This window comes from Passer montanus, unplaced genomic scaffold (assembly GCF_014805655.1).
Source record: "Passer montanus isolate IOZ18808 unplaced genomic scaffold, ASM1480565v1 scaffold6, whole genome shotgun sequence".
Lineage (NCBI taxonomy): Eukaryota > Metazoa > Chordata > Aves > Passeriformes > Passeridae > Passer > Passer montanus.
In genome coordinates, this window is record NW_024371037.1 from 6,499,842 (window position 1) to 6,522,713 (window position 22,872).

Genomic DNA, 22,872 nt, shown 5'->3' on the forward strand with positions numbered 1-22,872 from the left:
GGGATTGTCCTGCTCTGCTCTGAGCTGGGATGGCCGCACCTCCAGTGCTGGGGCAGTTTTGGGCACCACAAGAAAGATTGTCACGTGGGAAAGTGGAAGAGCAGGGACTCGGCACACAAGAAAGATAAAGAGCTTTTAGAGAGTGTCCAAATTTGGGCAAAGAAGCTGGTGAAGGGCCTTGAGGGGTGGCCATATGAGGAGTGGCTGAGGTCAGTGGACAGACTGTGGCCTGTTCAGTCTGGAGCAGAGGAGATTGAGGAGAGACCTCGTTGTGGTCTTCAACATTGTCACGTGGGAAAGTGGAAGAGCAGGGACTCGTCTCTGGTGACCAGTGACAGGACCCAAGGGGACAGCATGAAGCTGCATCACAAGGGGTCTGGGTTTGCTATTAGGAAATGGTTTTCAGCCACAGGGTGGTTGAGCACTGAGATTAGCTCAGCTGTTAAAACATGGGGCAAATCACACCAGGGTGTGTGTTCAGTCCCTGCATGAGCTGTTCATTTAGGAGTTGGACTTGATGGTTCCTTGCAGGTCCCTTCCAACTCAGAATATTCTGTGATCTTGGAACTCAGGATATTCTATGATTATTTTGTAAGCTTTTGTTTAGAGATTTAATCTTTTAAATCCCAATTAAAATATCCAAGCTAGATCTAAGGGCACTGTGCAGGTTTGCCTTTAGGTAATCTGGGAACTCAGGATATTCTATGATTCTTGTGAAGGCTTCTGTTTAGAGATTTATCTTTTAAATCCCAATTAAAATATCCAAACTAGATCTAAGGGCACTGTGCAGGTTTGCCTTTACTGATGTTTTTTTCAAGACCATCAGCAACATTCCTGCAAGTTTAAAGACAGGAATACAGCTGTATCACAAAAATCTGCAGTTTAATAAGCATTTGTGTATGCACTACTTACACAACATACTTGGTCATAGCTGTTTTTTCATCATTTTTAGGCTTATAATTTTACTTGTGACATCATTATTATAAATGATTAATTACAATTTATATCATATTTTATGCAATGGTATTGGGGGGTAGGTCAATAGAAGAGAAAAACAGTATTCCCAATGTATTCACTCCAGAAGCTATTTTCACTGCCTTATTTAGCACTGGATTCCCCATTATTACTATAATTACAGAATTTTTTAGATTTTGAAAATTTAAAAAGTGAAAAATACTTAGTTTCATTGTTTGAAGGATTTTTCAGTCTTGACCAAGGTAGAAGCTGGTCTTTTCCTAAGTAAAACCACTAGATGGCATTCCAAAAGAGGACTTTGTTAAAAGTTAACAAACACAATTTTCACAGGAGAAATATTAAGGGATTACAGACTTGAATGAGGGCCAATGCTATCACATGAGTAATGAAAATTAATGGATTTTGGTAATAAGCATTGAGCTCACCTGAGAGGAATCAAAATGATATAAACTAAAAAATTGAAAAACCCAAAATAAACAAAGTCTAGTATAAATGAGAGCAGCATGAAGTACTGGAGGTGGGGGGGAAGGAAGTTTGCCAGAATATGGTAGCAACTATTGGAATTCTTTCTATTATTCCGTACCCGAGACATCTGCTGAACTCTCTTCTTGTTCAGTTATTTTCTCTACTTCTAAAGATGTATTTGTCACATTTAAAACAGCTGTCCTATAAGCTCCTAATTGTGCTCCAAGGAGGTTTTTTTTCATGTCCCACTGCTGCTGAAATTTGATACATGGCCTTTTAAAACTGAGTTTCACAAAAAAAAAGCATACTCTTATCTTCTTTTCACAAATATACATCTGTGTCCTCCATACAGGTCCTAATTTTTTCCAAGAGGAATATGCTAGCAAGGTATAATTTGAAGGCTAACTAATGATTTTGCTTGATTTTTCTCCTTTAATTGTTGAAAATACATGATGATGCAAATAATTTAATAATCTGTTGTAATATGGTAAGGTAAATCGCTGCAAACTGTACAGTTAACAAACTTTAGATCTTTAAAACACTTTGAGATCATCTGATCGAAGTAATGTGAATAAAAATGTAGTTTATCTGCAAGGATGGGACCTAGCAGAGACAGAGCCTGTTACACCAGAAAAACAACTTTCCCATGATGAGAGCAGAGCAAATACTGAGGTTTTTGTAGTTCCTAACCTGCCATCTGTGCTGCTTAACCTATCCCAAGTGGTTGTACCAAAATCAATAGGAGATGAGTGAAAGCTGCTTTTTATTATTATTTTAATATTCAAAGCTTATATGCTATTTCATTAGCATATATTTCGTATTTCTTATTTCAAGTTGCAATGAAAAATCATTGCAACTTGAAAATGAGCTTGAATGTTTGATCAACTACATAACAGTGACAAAGTGACACAAATGACAGTATCTTTCGATAGGATTAATGGTGATCCTATTCTGGGAGTTCAAACAAGGTTTTAGAAAAAACAGCATTAGTAGTAGTAATGGGAAATTTCTGTCCTTCAGATGCGCAGCAGGCCCACATTCAAGTGCCAAACAATGTCTGGGAAACATGGTCATGGCATACAATTATTGAGTATCCATTTGAATTCAATGCCTGCTGAAAGGCTTATTTTTCAGGATTCTCCTGGAATTGCAACTCAGAACTGTGTGTTTCACATCTGAAAGTTGTGTGATGTGACTGTCCACTCATTTTCTTATAGCATGCTGAAAACATTGCAGGAGTTGTGTCAGAAATGGCACCTCAAACACCAGGAAATCCAGTTTCGTATGGTTTTCATTCTGATTTGCAAGTGAATAATTTCCGGTTAACAGCCTCAGTCCTCACGCCACAGACCCTCCAGGGAGAACAGCACAACCTAACATGTCACGGGTGGGCACTGCCACACAGTTCGGAAATGACCGCGTGTGGCACAAAGGCTGCCAACATTCACACACAACACCCTTTCTCGATATCCAACACTTCTGGGGGTTTAGTACAACTTCTGCTATGGATATAAGGGAAAACGGTGTTTTCATACATTAGTGCCGCTGTGGGCTGGTACGAGCTCACAAGGCTCTGCTCAGGCCCACAGCGCGGGCACGGCCCCTGCGGGTGTGCCAGCACTGCGGCCGCTCCAGGCCGCCAGCTCGGGCTCCTGCAGGTGCTGTGGGCTGCAGGGAGCCAGGGCACTTGCTCGTCCTTTCGGACCGCCTCCCTTTCCTCTCTTCCCGACCCTTCCGAGCCCCGGTGCGATTTCGGTGCGCCCGGCCCCGCTCCCCAGTGCGCACGCTCCTGCTCCGCGGGCGCCCGGCCCGGTTGCCGTGGCTACCGCGCGGCCGCCGGGGCGAGCAGCGCCCGTCCGGAGCGCCGCCGGGCCGGGAGGTGCCGGGGACAGGGACAGGGGCAGGGAAAGGGACAGGGGCGGGAGGGTGCGGGGGTCCCAGCTGAGCGGCGGCCGCAGCCCGGCCCCGGTGCGCGCTGTGCCAGCGGCCCGCCCGCCCCAGCGGTTCGGCATCCCCGGGCTCCGCCGGGAGCTGCGCCCCGAATCCTGTGGGTTTGGTTGTGGTTCTTTGTTCGGTGTGGTTCTCTTCCTGCCCGTATCATTTCGGTGGCAACTTGGAAGACCGTAAAGGTGTGCTGGGTGATGACCCCTTGGACCATCTTGTTCCGTAGGCAGAGAACGAGAGGTACAAAGAGCTGTGCCGGCTGCCTGCCTTGGAGTGTTACTTTTGGTAAACACCAGCCACAAGTGCTCTCTGTTTGGTGGAAGCAAAGATCTCATGCTGTTCTCAATAGGCCTTTTGGGAACAGATGCAGGAAAAGCTTTTCAGGACAGCAAGTTACCCATAATTCTGGTAGTAGAAGTGTGCCAGTATGCAATTTATAATAGTTCCTGTGATTATTCTTGCAGAAAGGTTAGAAGCATGCAATTGATGCTTTAGGAAATGGAAGATGCATCAGATGGCTTTGAAGCTGTTACATCAGAAGGATCAGGTGCAGAGCAATCACCTGCATCCTCACAAGGAAAAGCAGTCGGAGAGGCTGGGGACCCAGCAGAGAAGCCTCTGCTTCTGGAACCTGCAGGCACTGCCCCATCAGAGGAGGGCTGGGACCAGCAGTCTCCTTCTCAAAATTCAGTACTACCAGAGAGTACAGCAAATGGGACAGAGACGGGTAAAGAAGTTGTTAAAATGTTGGGTATTGATGGTTTAAAGAGATATTTTTTCTTCAGCTTGGTTATAGTTTCTTGTACACCTACACACCCTCATTCTGTTTATGCTTGCTGAGATTTGGTCCTGCAGTAACCTTTTAAATTCTCAAATGAGACATGCTCCAAAGGTAAGGAATGTATTTATCTCAAACTGTAGTAGTCATTTCTAGATGGTGTTTTATAGAATGATCCTTATTTCCAGAAATGTGTATGCATAGGTATACATATTTTGTATGTGCATTTAAATTAGCAGTTTAGCCAGCATTATAGAAATCACCTTACTATTTTACCTTTCTTAGATTCCCGTGTAACTTGCCTGCCACCCTTCTTTATCCTTGTCTTTCTCCTGCAGCTCCATCATTTTCCTACACCTGTTCTTCATTGTTCTGGGTGTCTTCAGTCACTTCCTCTTCCCACCACAGGACCCCATTTTCTTGGTTCTTCAGAGCAGAACAGAGCACAGTGAATAACAATTCCTAGTATGGACTTCCTGACTACTTTCTTCCTGGCTCGGTTGCATTCATCTGCTCTCATTCTGAGTAGCTGGCTAGGAATATCTTTATGTGGTGACAGGATTACATTAGATACCACCTTTAAAATTGTATGATAGTACTATTTCAGCTTTCAAATGGTGTCTGTCTTTTATCTGAAAAAACTGTGATTATGCTGTGTTGCAGTGTTACAATAAAATCATCCTGGGGTAAAGTTGAAAGAGATATTTGTTTGTTTTGAGAAGCTTCTCAGGAATGAATTTTGGTTTTATTTTTAGCAGGCATGATTAAGGATAATGAAACACCTAGGAGGACTGGGCCTGATTTTGATGAAATTGTCCAGTCTGAAAATCAGGAATGTCTCTCTGGCGAAGTCATTCCACAGGATTACCACATGCCTGATGTCATAACTGTCAGAGTACAAACAGGTAAATACTGCTTTTGCACATTTGTTGATACATATGTAATTATGATCTAATCTAGATGTGTTACTGAAAGAAGCAATACCTATATTTTGGAACTTCCATTTTAACAGGTTCGAATTCATTTCAAGAAGTAGTTGTAAAAGTTGAAAGACCTACCTATAATAAACCTTTTCTGGGTGGATTTAGGAACATCTCAACAGGAGTGGAATTTCATAATGCAGGATCACAAACAAAACCCAAAAAACGACCTGACAAAGGAATTCAGTTATTTTGTAGGGAAACACAGGTAAAGGCTTTGTAATGTCCTTTTAGAATGTTGTTTTTGCTAAATGGAATAGAATGCTGACACTATTTCTGAGGGGAAAGAGGAAGTAAATCTGAGATAAATGTGCAAATGAAAGTATTTAGTAGATAAATATCATTATTCTTGTAATTTTTATTGCAAATAGCTAATTTTCCCAGTTACTGTAATGAGAAAAAAAAAATTCAGTGTATTTTCTTCTAATCTGACATGTACTTTTTACCCCAGACGGCTGTGGAAAAAAATACACGACAGCAAACAAGAAATACAACATCGACACAGATGACTAAAATTGGCCTTTATGTATCAAACACGACTGACAAACTAATAACTCCTGGAAAGTATTTTACAGCAGAGGAATACCATAAACGTAGACTTGAAGCAGTAAGTCCTTATCTGTAAAATAATGAATTGTGAAGGTTATCTGAATATTTAATGAGTGTTCAGAGTGTTCAAAGACTGAATTTAAAAGTGAACTGTAAAATGTCTTCTTATGCTCACCTTTTGTAATCTTTCAGATACAGGGGAAGTGCATGTTGCTCTGGGGTTTTAGTGACATTTGATACCTTGCAATCTCTTAAATATTAAGAATTCTGAAATTACTGTTTTCTGTCTCAAAGTGACAGTTAAGTTTCCATGTAGAACATTAAGGATTAAAACAGGCTTGTCCTTACAATATTCTCATGATCTCTTTGGAAGAACCTAAGCTGCATGCTTAATGTATGGCATAAAATAAATGGAGTATTGGGTTAGGATTTAGGAGATCTGCATTCAAGCTTTTAAGAGTTTTGGGAGCAATCTATTTGGGAACAATCTATTTGGGAACAATCTATTTGAGAACAATCTATTGTTCTTTGTCTGTTTGGTTGGAGTTTTTTTATCAGACTTAGTAGGTTACCTTGGGCAAACTGATCCATTTTGGATTCTGTTCAAGCTTCCTGCTTTGACACTGAAGTAGAATTGGGCTGTTCAAACACAGGCAGTGGGTCTGTGGGGTTTTCTGGTGCACTGAGTTGCCTCATGGAGACAATTCAGATTACAGATTCTGCATATTCGTTGTGCAGAGGATGCCATTTAGGCCTTCCACTCTGCTTTTTGGAAACCATGTGTTCTGTGACTGCACATCTAACTCGTCTGCCCTAAATTGTGTTAGATGAGGCACTTCTTTGTAAATGCTCCAGTTATTAATTTGATTGCTATATTGAAAATAGACAGTCTGAATCCAACTCAGTGGAGAAACAGTTGATTCCCCAAGTGTCTAAGCAGAATAATTGTATTGGTTATTGTATTGACATGGTTGGCAAGATCTTTGAAGTTTTCTGGGCAGAAGTTTTCTTGTAAGAACTTCTTAAGTCAGCTTTAGCTGATGGCAATGAGCATCTTTTAGAAGTGGAACCGGAGTAGGGAGTAATTTCCACAGGACTACTATTATGTTTTACTGTGGTCTGTAGTGACACTTCTGGAAATCTGTAATGTATCTATAGGTAATTGATAATGCACAGTAGAGAGATGTCATCTTGGTGTTGGTTCACATTGATGGATTTGCCCAGTGCAGTATAGGTCCATACTGAAATACTGTTTGAAGGCATATTCAGGAGAAGTTTTAGATTAAGATATTACCAGAGACAGCGTGACTGTATTAGTATGATTTTGTGCTTGATAGCTTTGATGCTGAACAGTGCTTGGTACCTCATGGCATTGATCTGACTGAACTGTTTGTAGTGCAGGTGCTAACTCAGCCAGCAGAAGGTGAGGCTCATGCAGTGTCCTCCCTTAACATATCGTAGGTATTTCCCCAGTCCTCAATAGCCACAGCTTGGGAATGTAGATGATTTAATTTTCTTTTTTCATTTCTGTGATCATTAACAGCATTAGTAATGTCACTTTTATTATTTGTTCACAAATAAAATGCATTTGATTTAGTGTCTATGTGTTGATTTTTGTAACTAGAAATTTAAAAGAAATCTTGCAAATGTGTCTACATTTCCACTCTGTAAATTTGCAGTAAGGTAAGGAAAAGAATAAAAACACTACATGGCGTAATGCATTTTTTAAGGGGAGATTTGAAAAAGAAAAATGTATATTTAAATGTAGTTTATATTTTGATTTGATTATTTGAACTTATTTTATCCACTGTACTTACTGGTTAAATTCCTGCAGTTACCTAATAGAGTAATCATACTAGTGCTTAAACTAATAGTACTGATTTTTTAACATTTAAATTACTTTCAGTACAAGACAAAACTTAGAAAATGTAGTTAGGGAGCTGGAGAAAAGAACAGTTAAGAAATAATACTACACTTCAAAATACTATGTTGTTTTGTTTTAAATTCATGATTCTTTGGTGTTGTATCACATATAGGTAATAGTATTACAGAAATATTTCCGTCGTTGGCATGCTGTACATTTATTACAAAATCTGAAGGAACAAAAGAGGTTAAGGCTGGCACGGGAGGCACAAGAAGAATTACAGAAAAAATGGGAGAAAGAAGAAAAATTGAGGAGGGAGTATGAGAAAAAACTGAACCCTAAAACAAAAGAAGACTTTGAGCTACTGTATCATGACTTGGAATGTAAGTTTTCTTAAAGGATTCCTTAAAGCAACAAAATAATACAGTTTGTTTAAAACAAACTTAGGGTTTTACATGTATTTATAGATACTTCCACGATTTTTTTTTCTACTTTACAGTGGATTTTTTTTAATTTAAAAAAAATATTTTAATTGCATGTATTACTAGAAACAGAAAGAAGGCCTTGATGCTCTGGAAGCACTGCTCAGCAAGAACTAAACATCCCTGTGTTATCAACTTCCAGTGCCTTACAAGCTGCTATGACTAAAATTTAACTCTATTGCAGCCAAAACCAGTACACCTTTTTTAGAAATAACTGGCTCAGAGAATAGTGCTCTTTGGCAGTTTTATTAACATTTTTTATTTATGTCTGAAGTTAAGGTCAGCTAGGAGAACAAAAGGGTGTTATTTTAGACCAGAGTTGCTTTTATCTTTCACTCTACATTTAAGATGCTGAAGAATTTTTGTACAGAATTTTACAACATATGACAGAAGTTATTCCTTTTGTCTTAGTTGTCCTCTACCGATGCCTTTTCTCCTTTCTAGTTTATTCCATGTTTCACAAAAGTGTGTTGTCAAAATTTAGAAAATCTCTTAGGAGTTCTGCAGGACATTCTGAAAGTCATACGTTTCCTGTTCTTGGAGTAGGTGCTGTTTAATGCAGGCAAGCACCTCTAAACTTCTCCAGAAAAATAATGTGAATGCTGCAGATAATTAACATAAAACCTTACAAGAATCTAATGGTGCAAATAGAGCAAAAAACTTAGAGTATGTCCTTTGGAAAAATAAAAACAGTCAAAAGCTGTGTACTTGTACCAGCATATAAACAGCAAGACAAATTTTGGTTTTTTACAATGTCTCTTTTAAAGCAGAGGTTTGCCCTGTGACTTGTAACAATTCTTATGTTATCTCAACTACAGTGCTTTATGGTCTAGCTCTTTGCCAGTTTGGGTATTCTTGTCCCTGTAGCAGAGCTGACCTAATAGATAACTTAATTCATTGCAAAGCCACCTGCCCTACCTTAAACCATCTCAGCTCTTTCTTCAGTGGTTAACTGAGCATAAATTTGGTGGCATGTGTTATTCATAGAGTTCAGGATCACGATTCAAAAATTCCCAAGTTATACACTAATCTTTTAATGCTGTCATACTTTGTGTGGCATTGAACAAATGGCTTTGTCTGAATTAATAAATGATTTATAAATATCACTGTTCGTGACAAATGTAAAAATTATTGCTTGTCTTGAGCTTTGCAGTTATTGGACTGGTATCTTCATGAGATTTGTGGTTTTCTTGAGGTTGTCTACCCCCCTCTTTTTCTTTGTAGATAGTTTGCTTTTCACTTCCCAAGAGTCAAGCCCTTTTCAAGTTGTATCTGACTAAGTAATCAAAAGCCAAGGTACTCAAATAATACCTTTTTCCTTGCCACTTATGACAAGTCTTACTATTTTGCATCTGATTTTCTGAAATATTTTATTCGGGAAGTTGCTTCCAGACCAGTGTGCTATCAGATGTATGATCCACTTTCTTTTTTTTTTTTCTTTCTTTTTTTAAAGTGTGAAAAGTCTTACTTGCAGTAGAAACAACCAAGTTCAGTTGAAGTTATGGAAGAATGCTGATCTTCATTATATTTTTAGATTTGAAACTTATCGTTATGCAAGTATCTCTTGCTTAATTGAATGACTTTGGATTCACAAATAATAAAAGTTTCAGCCAAGCATGTTCAGGAATTTCATATCTAGTCAACCTGAAAAAAAAATTACCACTTCAGAACAGAACAAATTCCAGTATTTGAAATTCTTTTTTTACTATTTTGTTAAAATAATGGTCTGGTATCAATCTCACTGTTTAGTTTTTGTTAACTGGTGTTGACTGGTTGCTTCTCTGCATGGAGATTTGCAGTCATGCTCTTCATTTTAATAGAGCTTAACGATTCTAGGAACTTGGGGTTTTTTTCCTACCTGCATCTGAAACAATTTTTCATTATTATAGTGCCAACAATTTGCACAAGCTAAATCATTGTGACAGTAATAGAATGAGACTATTGTCCTCCAGGGATCTGTGAAGGTTATAGCTGCAATCACAACAGGGTTACTATTACAGGGTCAGCCAGTACAAGCAATTCCTGGTGGTACAAAAACTTGCCTGTTGACTATATAGTGCAAATGAGGTCTATCTATATATTCAGCATGTCTGCATAGGCATTTATTATTTATTTGAAAAGTATGAACTATTTTACTTTATAAATACTGGAATAAAATTGTAATGAGTAAAATCTTTGCAGTCAGATCATCTGCAGAACAGATAATCTAAACTTGGTGGCAGGTAAATGGGGAATCAAGAGGTGAGTATCAATAGTGACAGCTTCTTCATTTCTGAAAGTATAGAATTGTTTACTGTACTTATTAGCTCCACCTTAGAAGTTGCTGCCCCCTTCAGGAATAATAAAGCTTCATGTAAATAATTCTATATAATGCTGTTTGCTGAATTTGCTTTATTTAAAATATATATCTTTGGGTTCTCAGAACTTGTCAGACAGCTGTCATATTACAGCTTGAAGAGCCTTAAGGAAATGAATTGAAATATTTAAAAACGGAAAACATAAGGTATTGTAGATAAGAAGCCACAGGCAGAAAATAAGCCTTCCTCCTTTCCCTCCTCCTGCCTCTAATCTTACCTGAACCAGGATGTTACAGGCTTTTTCAGTGCATCACATATTGAATGGTTTTCTTTTACACTGGGTTTTGCTTTTCCATAACTGTTCTGGGATGATAACAACACTTTGCAGGAATGTTAAAGTTTTGCATCTTATACAAAACTCTAGAGATATTTGAACTGGATCAGACTCTTCAGAGAAGCCAGGAATTGTTACGGGATGTGCAAAGGCAGTAAACACAGTTTGATTTTACAGGCAGGTTTCTCTAAAGCCATGTAGTCTCTATATCAGCAGCAAGAGTGTCAGGGGGTCAGATTCTTATACAGCACGGACTGATCCATGTGCTGCTGTCATGACCATCCTGTGCCTTCTTCTGTGGCCACTTTCACCCACTTGGAGGGTTATAGAAGGTTGTGGAAAAGGAAAAGGAGAATAAAGCAATGACTGCTGAGTTATTAATGTGCTCTCATCTTCCTGGGATGGCAAAAGGTGATACCACTGCAATATCCAGTATAAAACCTGAAGTGCTAAATGTCAAGTTTTATCTTGGTTTTGGAGGACTTCAAGCTTCTTTAGATTTTACTCATTTATGCAGGGAGAAGCAGTAATATTCTCAGCACTGAGTACTAGTGGTACCACAGTAAGATGCAGCCATTTCATCATACATTTCCACAGGAGCTCAATTCTTTTTCTCACATACAGATTCTTTTTCTCCTACTCATCCTTGAGTTTAGAGTACAAATTGGCAGTCTGGAGTTGATGTACACACATACTCTCACAGAACATCTGTATAATTTACATTCATTTCTAGGCCATCTTGCATATATTGAAAATAGCTATAACCATCAATTCCCTAAAATGGAAACTGGGTTTTAGTGAATATTGAAAGAAAAGTCAGTTATGTTGTTTCTTAAATATGAAAGCAGGAGTCTTGCTGGAAAGCATCTTGTAAAAACACCCCAAATATTTGTATCTGCAGTATGGATGCAGGAGGAGACTGAGCGAATTAACAGAACTCTTACTGGAGCTAAAAGAAAGGCAGCACTTTGTGCACTGCTGGAAGAGGAGACAGAGCTCATTGCTTGCATTGGGATGCACAAACTAAATGCCAATATGGAGAATCAGCGAAAAGCAATACTGCACTTTCTGGGTAAGGTCAGTAATTACGCTGATCATAAAGAATATCAAAGTACAGGAACAGAAAATACTCCTGCAAAGTACAAAAAGTACCTTTTGTAGTTTTTAACAGTTAATCATGTGAATGCTAATGTTCCAAATATACAAATTTTGTGATTGTTCATGTCAATACAATTCAGTAAATTTCTTTTTTCCAAGCTGAGAATTTCATAGCTGTCAGACCAGCTGAAGGTTGAACAGTGCATCATTAAGGCTGCTAACTATAAAAAATATAAACAATACATGTGATTAATTATAATAATATAAATATGTTATTCTTCAGGAAGTAAATTTGTCATTAATTTCCCAAATGAGTATAGGCCTCTGTTCATCATATGTCTGTCTTTAAAGAAAGCATTTATTCTGTTTCCCTGTATAAAGAAGAGTTTGAATCTGATGTTGAATTCAGTTATTAAATCACTGACTTTAGTTCCATTAGAATTTTAACTTGAGATTTCATTCTTGTGTAATCTCAGGGATGATATTTAAGGTAAATTCTTCAGTCTTTATATAAAAATATGAGAATTCCTTCATTCACAAAGATGATTTAAAATGGCTTTAAATTCGGTGGTAACTTAATGTAAAATACAAAAAAAACCTTGTCTTTTGAGGTAGATATCCAGCCACTGGAAAAAAGTAATAGTATATTTTCAAAGTATGTGACATGATTATGAAAAGAAATACTGCAACAAAAATGGTTTTTAGCAATCTAATTTTTTTATTATTATTATTTTAAAAATTTGATTATTAAGTGCTCAAAAGTAAAAATGGTGGTTTTGTCCAAAAGAGACTTTTTTTCATTATTTTTATTTTTGATGCAGGGAAACTGTACTCTAAATGTGATTACATAAAATGTATTACATTTCTCATTATGAACAAGTTACTTATCTGAAATGTTGGTGGAACTGTTACCACATTTATTGCTGTGCTATGACTGTTTTCTCTCTTACTGCTTTCAAGAATGAAAAAATCTAACAGAAAACCAAATAATTAGGAATATTTTCAGAGCCTCGAATAATTTGTATGTTTAGTGTTTGCTTCTACTGCTTACAATCTGTTCTTTTACCTTCTAAGAAAAAGAAGCCTGAAACAGTCAAAGCAAATATATTTCTGTTTTAACTGACTGTCGTGACTTTTCCCACAAGGACTGATTTCCAGTGTCCTACCTGTACAGATTGCTTCCAGCACATATTCTGACAAGCTGTACAGTTTTCTTACATCTAGAATCAGAAGCAAAACGTTCTTCAGCACAAGAACTCTCAGTGACAGTTGATGTTTGAAGAATCAGGAGACACATCAAAGACAACTGATATTTTGTCTTTCCAAACAGTGGAAAGACAAGTGGAAAGACTGCTTTTCCTGAAGCAGTTACTGATAATTTATTTATTCCTACTTTAAATGTATAAATCATGTTTTTCATTAAAGGGACTGTAATCTTTTTAGTTTTAAAATTTATTAAGCTTCTGAACTAGTGCAACATTTCATGTTTTTTTATCATGTCAGCTGTAGGATTTTAAGTGTTGTTCTAAACTGGACACTTGCCAGTTAAAGCTGCAATAATATCTTTCACATCAGAAGACTGCAAGCTGCAATAGCCAATGTGGCATGAAAGTTGCTTCTCCATGGAAACCTTTGTTCCCTTCTTTGCTACTTTAAGCATGTACCTCCACAGGCATGTGTGCTCTTGAGAAGGTTGCTACTGGTTGTGTGTGCCCTATGTTCCAGGGGCTTCTTTATGCTGAACTTGTTCTTCTTCAGCATTTGTACTTTGGAGAGGAAGTATTTGATTAAGTTTTTATAGAGCAGTCATATTGACTTAAATAAATTTGTGTAACTATTAACTATTAGCTGTTACTCAGCTCATACCTTTCATGCTTTGTACTATTTCCGCACACATCTTATGGATTTTTTAAAAATTATATTTACCTTTTTCTCTCTGTCTGTCGTGGTGTGTTTCTCTCCTGAGGCACTTTTTCTGCTTTCATGCATTGGCAGCAGAGTGTAGTTGTAGTAATACAGATAACAGGATTATTGTAAATTCCACAGCACTGCCAGCAGACTAAAAGACAAGAGAAAGCTGGCAGAAGATCTCAAAGTTTTAATTTTTTTCTCCTTTCAGTCTGGAGTACAGAAAAATAGTCCTGAAATCAGGGAAATCCTTTTTAAAATTATTTTTTCTTTCTTTTCCTTACCTAACTATTTATTTAAAAGTGAGGAAAAGTTTTGATAGTGGTGATAGCTAATCATCTCTGCTAGCTATCTAATATTCTTGATATTTTTATTACTTATCACCATATCAAGTCCATTTCATCAAAATAATGATTGTGTCAATGCTGGGGTTATGTCCAGAAAACTACTAGGCATGTGAATACTGCATTAAGTGTTCCTGTTGTTAAGTCATGCTGAGACTGCAAGGTGAAGTTCGTGAGTGCTAGTGAACACTTAACTTCCAAATATAGTGAAAGAGAATAATTGATACATAGAAAGAGATTTCATGTACCTCTCCCCATTAAGAAAAGGAAATGGAGTTAAGTAATGATGAGAGAGGCTTTTGAAAGCTTTTTTTTTCTATTGGAATTGGATGCCTGCCTCCTTATGTAACAGTGTGATTTGTAATCAAAACCAATCTTCTGGAAAGAAGAAAATGGTTGTACTTTTCAGACCTTGTGGGGCAGGTGACATCATGGAACTTCTTACTATCTATAAAAGTTAAAGATGTGCAAAGAGATAATTGAAGCATAAGGCATACAGCATGTGGTTAAGGTAGCAAAGAAGAAGCTAGGTGAAGTGTCTGCTAAACTGTAAACACATACCTTACCCTAGCTCTAACAAACTGTATTCCTTCTGTCCTTCTCTGCAACTACTATAAACAGAACAGTTCCCTGGAGATATTTTTTACTGCAGTAGGCTTTAAGGTCTTAAATTTTCAATCTTTACACAGTCAACAGACCTATTGATTTTACTGATAGTTTGATGGGATTTATGACTGCAAAGTGAAATACAGAGCAAATGTATTCTAACACTACTGTCAGTAAATTCACTTTAAAGAAGTAGAGCATGTCCCTGTAGGAGAATATTATTTGCTTTTAATATCCTGTAAGTCGAAATTGTCATGACCTGCAGCTTTAAATAAAGTGTGCAACTGAATGCTTGCTTTGGTGGAAGAGGTGCTGTAATATCAATATCAGCAATAGAATTAGCCTTTTGCATTAGTCAGGCATTAACATTAAGTCCCTATTTGCTCTGATAAAACTTGATGTAACATAATGCAATTGTGCAGCTGGTGGTCAGATTTCAATAGTTCAGAGTTCTACAAATTGTTTCTGAAGTGTGCACAACCTAGGAGGTGGAAAGCATTTGATGGAAAAATCACTGAAATGGATACACAGAACTCGCTCCGTGGTAAAGAACTACTTGAAATCTACCGCAGCATTAACACAAGGGACATCCCAAAAGATGAGAGGACATCTGTGCTGTTAACACTCAAATGGACAGTGAAGGTAAGGCTTAGTTTTCTATGTATATTTAGCTTGAAGCTGTGCTTTCCAAAGGTGCTGTCACTTAATTATGTTGACACATTAGCAGTGCTGCTGCTGGCAGACAAGTGGCATGATGGTGAGCTAGAGACCTGGTGTGTGAGTGTAATTTACATTCCAGATACACTCTAAATTCATATTTCACTTTATCTTGTGCATATTTGTCTTCAATTTGTGTTAGAATTTTAACCCCATGGTTTTTTAGACTTCTTTGTATATTAATACATAATACAATTTTAGTACAAAGTTTTGTTTCCTACTTAATATCAACCTTATGAGAACTGTGGCAGGGATATATGTGGCAACTACCATTTATTTTTTTTTCAGTTCTTTGAAATCCATTTAGAACTTTATCTATCTATTGGTTTGGATGACCAGTTTTATGGGTAGCAAATACTGATTTTTTCGTCTCTTTGCCTCACTCTCTGCTGCCACTGTTGCTGCTAGTGTTTCCAATGAATTAGAAGCTGGTTGCATTTTTTTTTAGTCTTTCATATTGATTTTATTTATTTATTCATGTACAAAAAGAATGAGTTTCAAGGTCCTTTCAGGATGATACTGTTGACATCAGCCTAGAATAGAATGCTGCTTCCTGGTCTTATTAAAACAAACAAGCATCTTGCTGATTGTTTTAGTAGAGCCAGTATTTGATTTAAAGTCACTATGGCATTGAGAGCACTTCTGGTTTATAAGCTCTTGCCCATCTTAACACATACTGCTGTAGTGAACAAGTGAATTTCTGTAAATTAGCACTCTCTTTTACCTGAGAAATTCACCTCTTATGTCTCTCTCTCTGGAAAATCTCCTGCCAAGCATTGGAAATATTGAAGCGACTAATTTCCAGGCATACTGTCAAAGTCCCCCATGCCTCTTGTGTGGTGGATATTTTGGGTTTTCTTGTGGCATTTTTTTAAGCCCATCCATATTACACCTCCAATCTCATAGCCAAAGGAAGCTTCTTAGGGAAATATTTCTTTGGGCTTTTGAAAACTTAAAATTTTGCAGTTGTTGAGTACCTCTCTCTGCAAAGCATCTTTTACTGCTTCCAAGCTTACAGTTCCTCACAGCTTTGGTATACAGGCCCTTTAAAACAGAATCTGTAAGCATTCTCTCTTTTGTAGTTCTAGAGTTCTTTCATGGGAGATTTTTTTCTCTGAGAGACTAACGAGTTCTTCTGTGAACATGTTCTTTTATGAACATACGGAGGTATGAATGGTAATATCCGTAGATTCCATAGGTTGCTTTCATGTCTTGTTGAATGATTTTGTTTGCTTACTTCATTATTGTTGTGCAGTTTATTTTCCTTTTTCTCTCTCTCTCTTTTTTTTTTCCCCCCAAGGAACATGAATGTAAATTAACACAGGAAATAGTGGCATTAATTGACAGGGAAATTGATCTTTTGTCAAGAGATGTGAAGGAAAGCAACTTGGAAGGACTGAGGAAAAGAATTTGCACATTATTTCTCCAGTATATCAAAACTCCAGAGTTTAACCCTCAAGTTGCTGGGTTACTTAAGGTATTATTTTTATTTTGCAGCCTGACATAGTGGTCACTGAACTAAGAGAAGGGGGATGGAAAATATTGAAAGCTTTTTTATTTTACATTTTGCTGTAGAATTTGTGGAGGAGTTTCTCAGAAATTAAAATCTAGCAAGTACATAGGTTTCACACAAATAAATTTATATAGTCCTGTTAGGAGGCATGGAGCACAGACATGGTCATAAGCACCTGACAGGTGGCTGGCAGCACTGAGAGAGCCTGGGAACTCTTGTGTCTGAAATAAAAAAATCTCAAAGTTATAAATGGTAGATCTCATGGGATGGTATCAGTAAAATGTAATAGCAAAGCAGTACCAATATACTGAGAGAGGAAGTTGTGTTTTTTTCTACTGGTCAAGAGGCAGCATGCTGTGCCTCCAGAAAGGAAGACTGTAGCCCATGTCAATGTCCAGCAAAATCTGTTCCAGGCTTCTGCTGCAGAATCAGTTGCTACCGTGTGTGAAGAAGATGTAGTTAGTTTTGTGTGAGTGCTTTTCTTTTCTGACTACATATTGCAAATAAACATATGATTCACTATCATATGTTGCTGCTCTAAGTAGCAATGTCTATTTTGTGTCTACCAGAAGAGCATTCCTCATACAGTGGTCAGTGTTGTCTCAGGAGTAGAGAATCTGTCAGATTTGGATGCAGATGTTTGATTTAGAGCCAACTAACAGCTAATGTTACACTAGGTTTATTAGCAGATGTCCCATAGCAGAGCCTGAAGATGATCAGTCTACTCAAACTGTCCAGTTACAGACTTGGTCTGTCTGCACAGACTACATTACATTCTTTTCAGAGCCCATGAAGGAATATGGGGATGGGGAGGTCACTATCAAGTTTAATCTATTTTCTTCCCCTGTGTTCTGGACATGTGGGCCTGATAATTTTGTATTATTATGCCAAAACATTATTATGCCCATATCTCAGGGTTTTATCTTTGCCATAAAGGGCAGATCCTACATGAATAATCAAATGTGGAGAATTTAGTTTCTGTTTTCTCTGTGTTGTCATCTTTCCAGAATAACTGACAATCTGAATATATAAAGCACCACGAAGAGCACTGGAACATAATTTTTAGGATCTTCATATAGCTTAAAAACGAATAAACTGATTTATGTAACTGATTTTAGCAAATGCAGTAAGAAAATACAGTTACTTTTGATATCCTATCCAAGAACAATCACAACACTTTATTGGGTATTTTAAAATAAATAATTCTAGCTTTTGCATATTAAAATACTTGCATGAATATATGGAAGACTTATGCTGACAGTGTTTGAGTAACATACAAGTAATACAAAGATACCCTGTAGTAAATAAACTTTTTTTTTTTTTTTAAATTTTTAGGTTCCACAAGATCCTTTAAAGCTTTATAAAAACGTTTACTTCTGTCATAGCTGCGAAAAGTACTTACCACCTACTGAGTTTCCCATTCCTGCAAGTTCCCACACCATTGGCAGATGTCGCTCGTGTTACCAGCTTGATAATGAGGCTCGGAAACGAGAAGCATATTTCAAGTACAGACTTATACTAGAAAATCTCAGGAAGTCTGAAGTTGATTATCAGGATGATAGTAAAATTGTTTTCTTAGTTCAGGTACTGTTGGAAAGAGCATTGCTACTCATAGTAAGCTATGTGACTTTGACTATATGTCCTCTATTTTGTGTATGTTGTGGACAGGTTGAGAAATGGGCTAAAAGCTACAGTTTCTTCCTGTAATATGGAATGTACCACACCATAAAGAAATAGCCCTTAAGCTCTTGAAGCAGAGGTGTACTTTAAAAGGTGGTTTGCAAGCTGTACACTAACAGAAGTCTAGCTGACAGGTCAAAGAATCAGATGTTCCAACAACTGTGCAAAAAGTGTATATGGGTATCAAGATGCTCTTTAACAAGTGATCATATGACATGTGCATAGAATTTTTTTTTAACCCAAACCTTTATTTGAATTTTTATATGGGTGCAGGACTTGTAGGATGAAACATGCTTATTTCCTTTTTAAACCTGTTTTCTATTTCAGCTTCCAGATATGCAGTACCTGATTGAGCACATCTGGAGCTGCCAGTCAGCTCTCAGTGCCTGCAGCAACCTGTATGATTTGGTTATGGTCAGGTGGGATAAGCAACATGAGTGGTCCCCATGGAACACTATTCTCCTCACTAAAGAAGAGGCAGATGCACATCTTAAGCTGTGTAACCTTCAGAAGGTAAATTTCAATGGGATTTATTTTTTACAGTATTTATGTTATGTTTTAATAGAATCTTGTGATTAATTATGTTGGGTCAAATTTGGTTGTTACACTTGTTTGTGTTTAAATTGGCTCATTGTGATTATTTAAATGATTGCATCTGTACTATTAAACAGAATGGACAGTAATCCAGAAGGCATCTGGCATGTACAGCTCATTCCATGTACCTGAACTCTCTTGCCCCAGTTCTCCCTCCTGAAATGCAAGAAGCAGAGTGGCCTCATCCATGCTGCCTGCTGAGAACACTGCCATGCATGGTCTCTTCCTTCAGATCAGATCAGACAAGAGCTAGGCTGGATGAAAAGCATACTAAAGACTAGCCATAAATACTGTGGCCATTGTGTGCCTGTGCTCTTGCACATTGCACATTGCTCTTGCACATTGCTCTGGCCTTATTAGTTTTTGGTCTTCTAAATTTCTCATCAAATAGAAGAATGCTTCCTTGTCTATTTGTTATAAAATTTGCCACTACTTTCTTACATAAATATCAGCAGTGTCCCTTACAATGTAACCTTACAGTTTGCATTTAAGCAATAGAAACATAATTTCTGTTCTGAGTTAAAACCACTTAGGACTGTGTTAAACTGATAATCAAATCACACAAATCCCCCCCTCAAATTCCATATCTAAACATGGTAGGCTATGAAATACCTCTCCATTGAACATAATATATTAAGAGTATTTAGTTTTGTAAGGCATAGGAGAATCCTGTGAGTTGTCTTTGTCCTGCACTTAATAATGGCTTATTAATCCTTTCAGTTTGAGGTTATTGATTTATATAAATAGTGATCTGCAGTCATTGCTGCCTAGTGTTCTTTTGTTTTGGGTGTTCTTAATTCAATTTTTAACACAAAATTTTTAACACAGAAATGGAGCTTCCACTGTTATATATTGCTCTTCTTTCTGGAATTCCTAAGAGCAAACTAAACAGAGGAAATTAATTGCCCTCTTTAAAGTCTTGCTTTATGGATTAAATATATCAGGGAATTCTAAAGGCAAAAGAAATTCTGCAATCCATTATATTTTGTGTGTGAGTGCCCAGTTTGTGTCTTCAAGCAGAAACATTTATGAGAGCTTTAGCTTTAGCAGGTAAAATAATTTTCAAGCTGGGAATCCCTTTATTGGCTACTCTCACTCACTGTGAGTCAAGAAGTCTATTCAGACAATCTGAATCTAGTGATGCTCCTCAGCACCCATAAATTTCTGTTACCAGCATTGTGGCAGGCAAAGATCCTGATTGAGCACTTCTCTGGTTTGATGCCTTCAGTCTGGATGTCGTAGACATCCAGAGTCTATGGCATAGACAAATGACATGACTATGACATAAAGTCATAGTCAAAGAAATGACATTAACTTGATTAGGTCCAGAGCTTCAGTGGATGGGGGAGTTAAGCTACACAAGCCTACATAAAAACCATGAGGTATTTTCATTAGCTTTTGCAACAAATATGGATGTGAATCAGTTGTAGTGAGGACTCAACTTTCTTCTTCAAAAAAAAATAAAGAGTGTGAAATAAAGAAAATGAGGTGAAGATAGAATGTTGTAAGTTGAATCATTGTTTTTCATTCACCAAAACAAAGAAGTCCTCTTAAGTAATTTGTTTAATAGCAGTTATTCATAGTGACTTTATTTAATAGCAGTTATTCAAAGTGATTACTACAGCAATAGCAAAAGGTTTTTTCAAGTAAATATTCTGGTTATTTGTTCCATCATCCAAACTACTAATAATAACTAAGAATTTGGGAAAATGTCACCACTGCATGCAAGTGCTGACTGAAATGCTGCAAAATACTTGCTGTCATGATTAGTTGAAAATAACAACTCTGATTCTTATCAAGAAAAGCCCCTACAGTCTTCACCCTGCAAATGTTGCTAAGTGTCACCTTACTTAATTTTCAAATGTGAGTACAAATGTTCTCACCTGAAATAAATAAATAAATAAATGAATAAATAAGTTTTATCTTTAATGGGTAAAAAAGTTTCTCTGGTCTTAAAACATGACTAATATTTCACAAGGAGACATTTTCACTACTGGCCCATATCTTTAATGGATAAAAAAGTTACTCCGGTCTTAAAACATGACTAATATTTCACAAGGAGTCATTTTCACTACTGGCCCATAAGATAGTACTATAGAACTACAAAATATTCCATTATGTATATATACAAATAAATTATCTGCCTTAGTTTATTAAAAGGTCAATATTTATAATGTGTAAAATATGTAGAAATGTTTATAATATCTAAATATGAAGCAACACATATATCTTTAGACATTTTAATTGTATTTATGGTATTTAATTTTTTTTTCAGACTTACGAAGCTCCATTTATTTACAGAATAGAACAAAAGCATATCCGGGCAAAAAACTACTTTGCTCGGATTCCTGCGATGTCATCATTTTTGCATAGAAATAACAAAGAGTCTAATGCAAATTCCGACAAAAAACATAGTTCTGTGAAGTTAAAGAAGTGAACTAAATTCTTAGATTTTAAAGAAATATACTTTTTCATCAATACCCTAATTGTATTACACGGATCAAAATAAACTTCTGAAGATAAAATAATTTGATCTCAATCAGTTAATTTAACTGCATTAAAGTTTTATAACCTCATTCAAAAAAAATAAAATGTTGTTAAAGAGCTTTGTAAATTCTCAGTTTTTAGAGCAATGATTATTTTTTTGTGTATTCCTGCATTGCTTGTAACATTCTGTCTGTAGTGTAATATTCTTGTTGGGCAAATCCTTTTAATTCTTTGTCACCCTTTAATTAGAAAATTAATACTATAGCACTGTATTAAATTTATTTTTCTTGTCTTAAGCACATAAGGCAGAAACCCCCTCAAACCCTGGATTCTTACAGATGAACAGAATATATATATAGCTTTCCAGATATAGCCACCTTGCCCTGCAAACATTTGTGCAAAAGAGCAGCTTTACATTTTGTAGCTCATCTAGATGGTCATAGTAGAACTGCCAGTATGTAATTATTGTATCCAAAATGTTGAAATTATTGTAATTATTATAATTTGAGTATTATAATTTAAATATCATAATTTAAAAGACACATTTCAGACTGTTTGAAATATGTTTACTTTTGAGTTTGTATTATTTGAAGGAGTTTGTATTATTTGAAGAAGTAAATTCTCCCCATAATTAAAAAAGTTTATGTTTGATCATAGTTACAGAGAGAAACATATGGTGTAAATTCAAAAATCCAACAGAAAGTTGCAAGGTTCTTCTTGAAACCTGTATTATAAGATGTGGTTTTGACCCAGTCTTTTGCTCCAACAGATGAAACTACCTAGGAAAAAGCAGTAGCACTTAAAAAGAGAAATAAGCACATATTTGGCAGCAAACAGCTGAAAACTGAATTTACTCCCTCAACAGAACATGAACTGTAGAATCAGTTTCTGGCTGATAAGTGCATTTTAACATCATTGGAACCTTTCCACTGATTTTACCATTAAATTCAGAATTTTAGTTTAATTAAGTTCTGGATTGTAGTTCAGTACTGAACTAATTGTAGAATTGCAGCACATGAGCATTCCAGCTGGCTCATGTGCTTTCTGACATCTGAGCCTTAAGATAGGAATGGCTGCTAAGTCTGAATTTCCCCCAGAGTGATAAAAGGAGTTTTGAAGTAAATTATGGGTTGAATGGCAATGAGTCACATAGATAGGAATCTGCCTCGTTATAATTTTTTTCCTTCCTTCTTAAGCATATTTTAAAAAAGATAATTTACAACTCCAGAAGGATGATTTAAAAAAAAGTAAGGAAAT

General features: G+C 36.7%; 1 protein-coding gene across 8 annotated transcripts; it reads left to right on the plus strand.

The window, feature by feature from the left end:
• Positions 1–3,148: 3,148 nt before the first annotated feature.
• Positions 3,149–22,004, plus strand: IQUB (IQ motif and ubiquitin domain containing). Of its 8 annotated transcripts, XM_039726991.1 has the most exons (12): positions 3,149–3,319; positions 3,849–4,111; positions 4,918–5,067; positions 5,175–5,350; positions 5,594–5,749; positions 7,728–7,938; positions 11,570–11,745; positions 15,096–15,266; positions 16,642–16,818; positions 18,190–18,438; positions 18,862–19,047; positions 21,404–22,003. In XM_039726991.1, the coding sequence occupies exons 2-12, from the start codon at positions 3,883–3,885 to the stop codon at positions 21,563–21,565; spliced, it is 2,043 nt and encodes a 680-aa protein (XP_039582925.1). In that variant the 5' UTR covers positions 3,149–3,319; positions 3,849–3,882; the 3' UTR covers positions 21,566–22,003. The 8 variants fall into 8 exon arrangements, with proteins under 8 accessions (XP_039582925.1, XP_039582926.1, XP_039582924.1 ...); XM_039726992.1 differs by lacking the exon at positions 3,149–3,319 and having other exon boundaries at positions 3,330–4,111; positions 4,921–5,067; positions 21,404–22,004; XM_039726990.1 differs by lacking the exon at positions 3,149–3,319 and having other exon boundaries at positions 3,330–4,111.
• The last annotated feature ends 868 nt before the right edge of the window (positions 22,005–22,872 follow it).

Excerpts from the sequence above, each read along its gene's own strand:
- IQUB (XM_039726991.1), top strand. The coding sequence starts at position 3,883 with ATGGAAGATGCATCAGATGGCTTTGAAGCTGTTACATCAGAAGGATCA. Across the intron at positions 4,112-4,917 it reads AGCAAATGGGACAGAGACGG|CAGGCATGATTAAGGATAAT; the intron begins GTAAAGAAGTTG and ends TTTTATTTTTAG. Across the intron at positions 15,267-16,641 it reads CACTCAAATGGACAGTGAAG|GAACATGAATGTAAATTAAC; the intron begins GTAAGGCTTAGT and ends TTTCCCCCCAAG.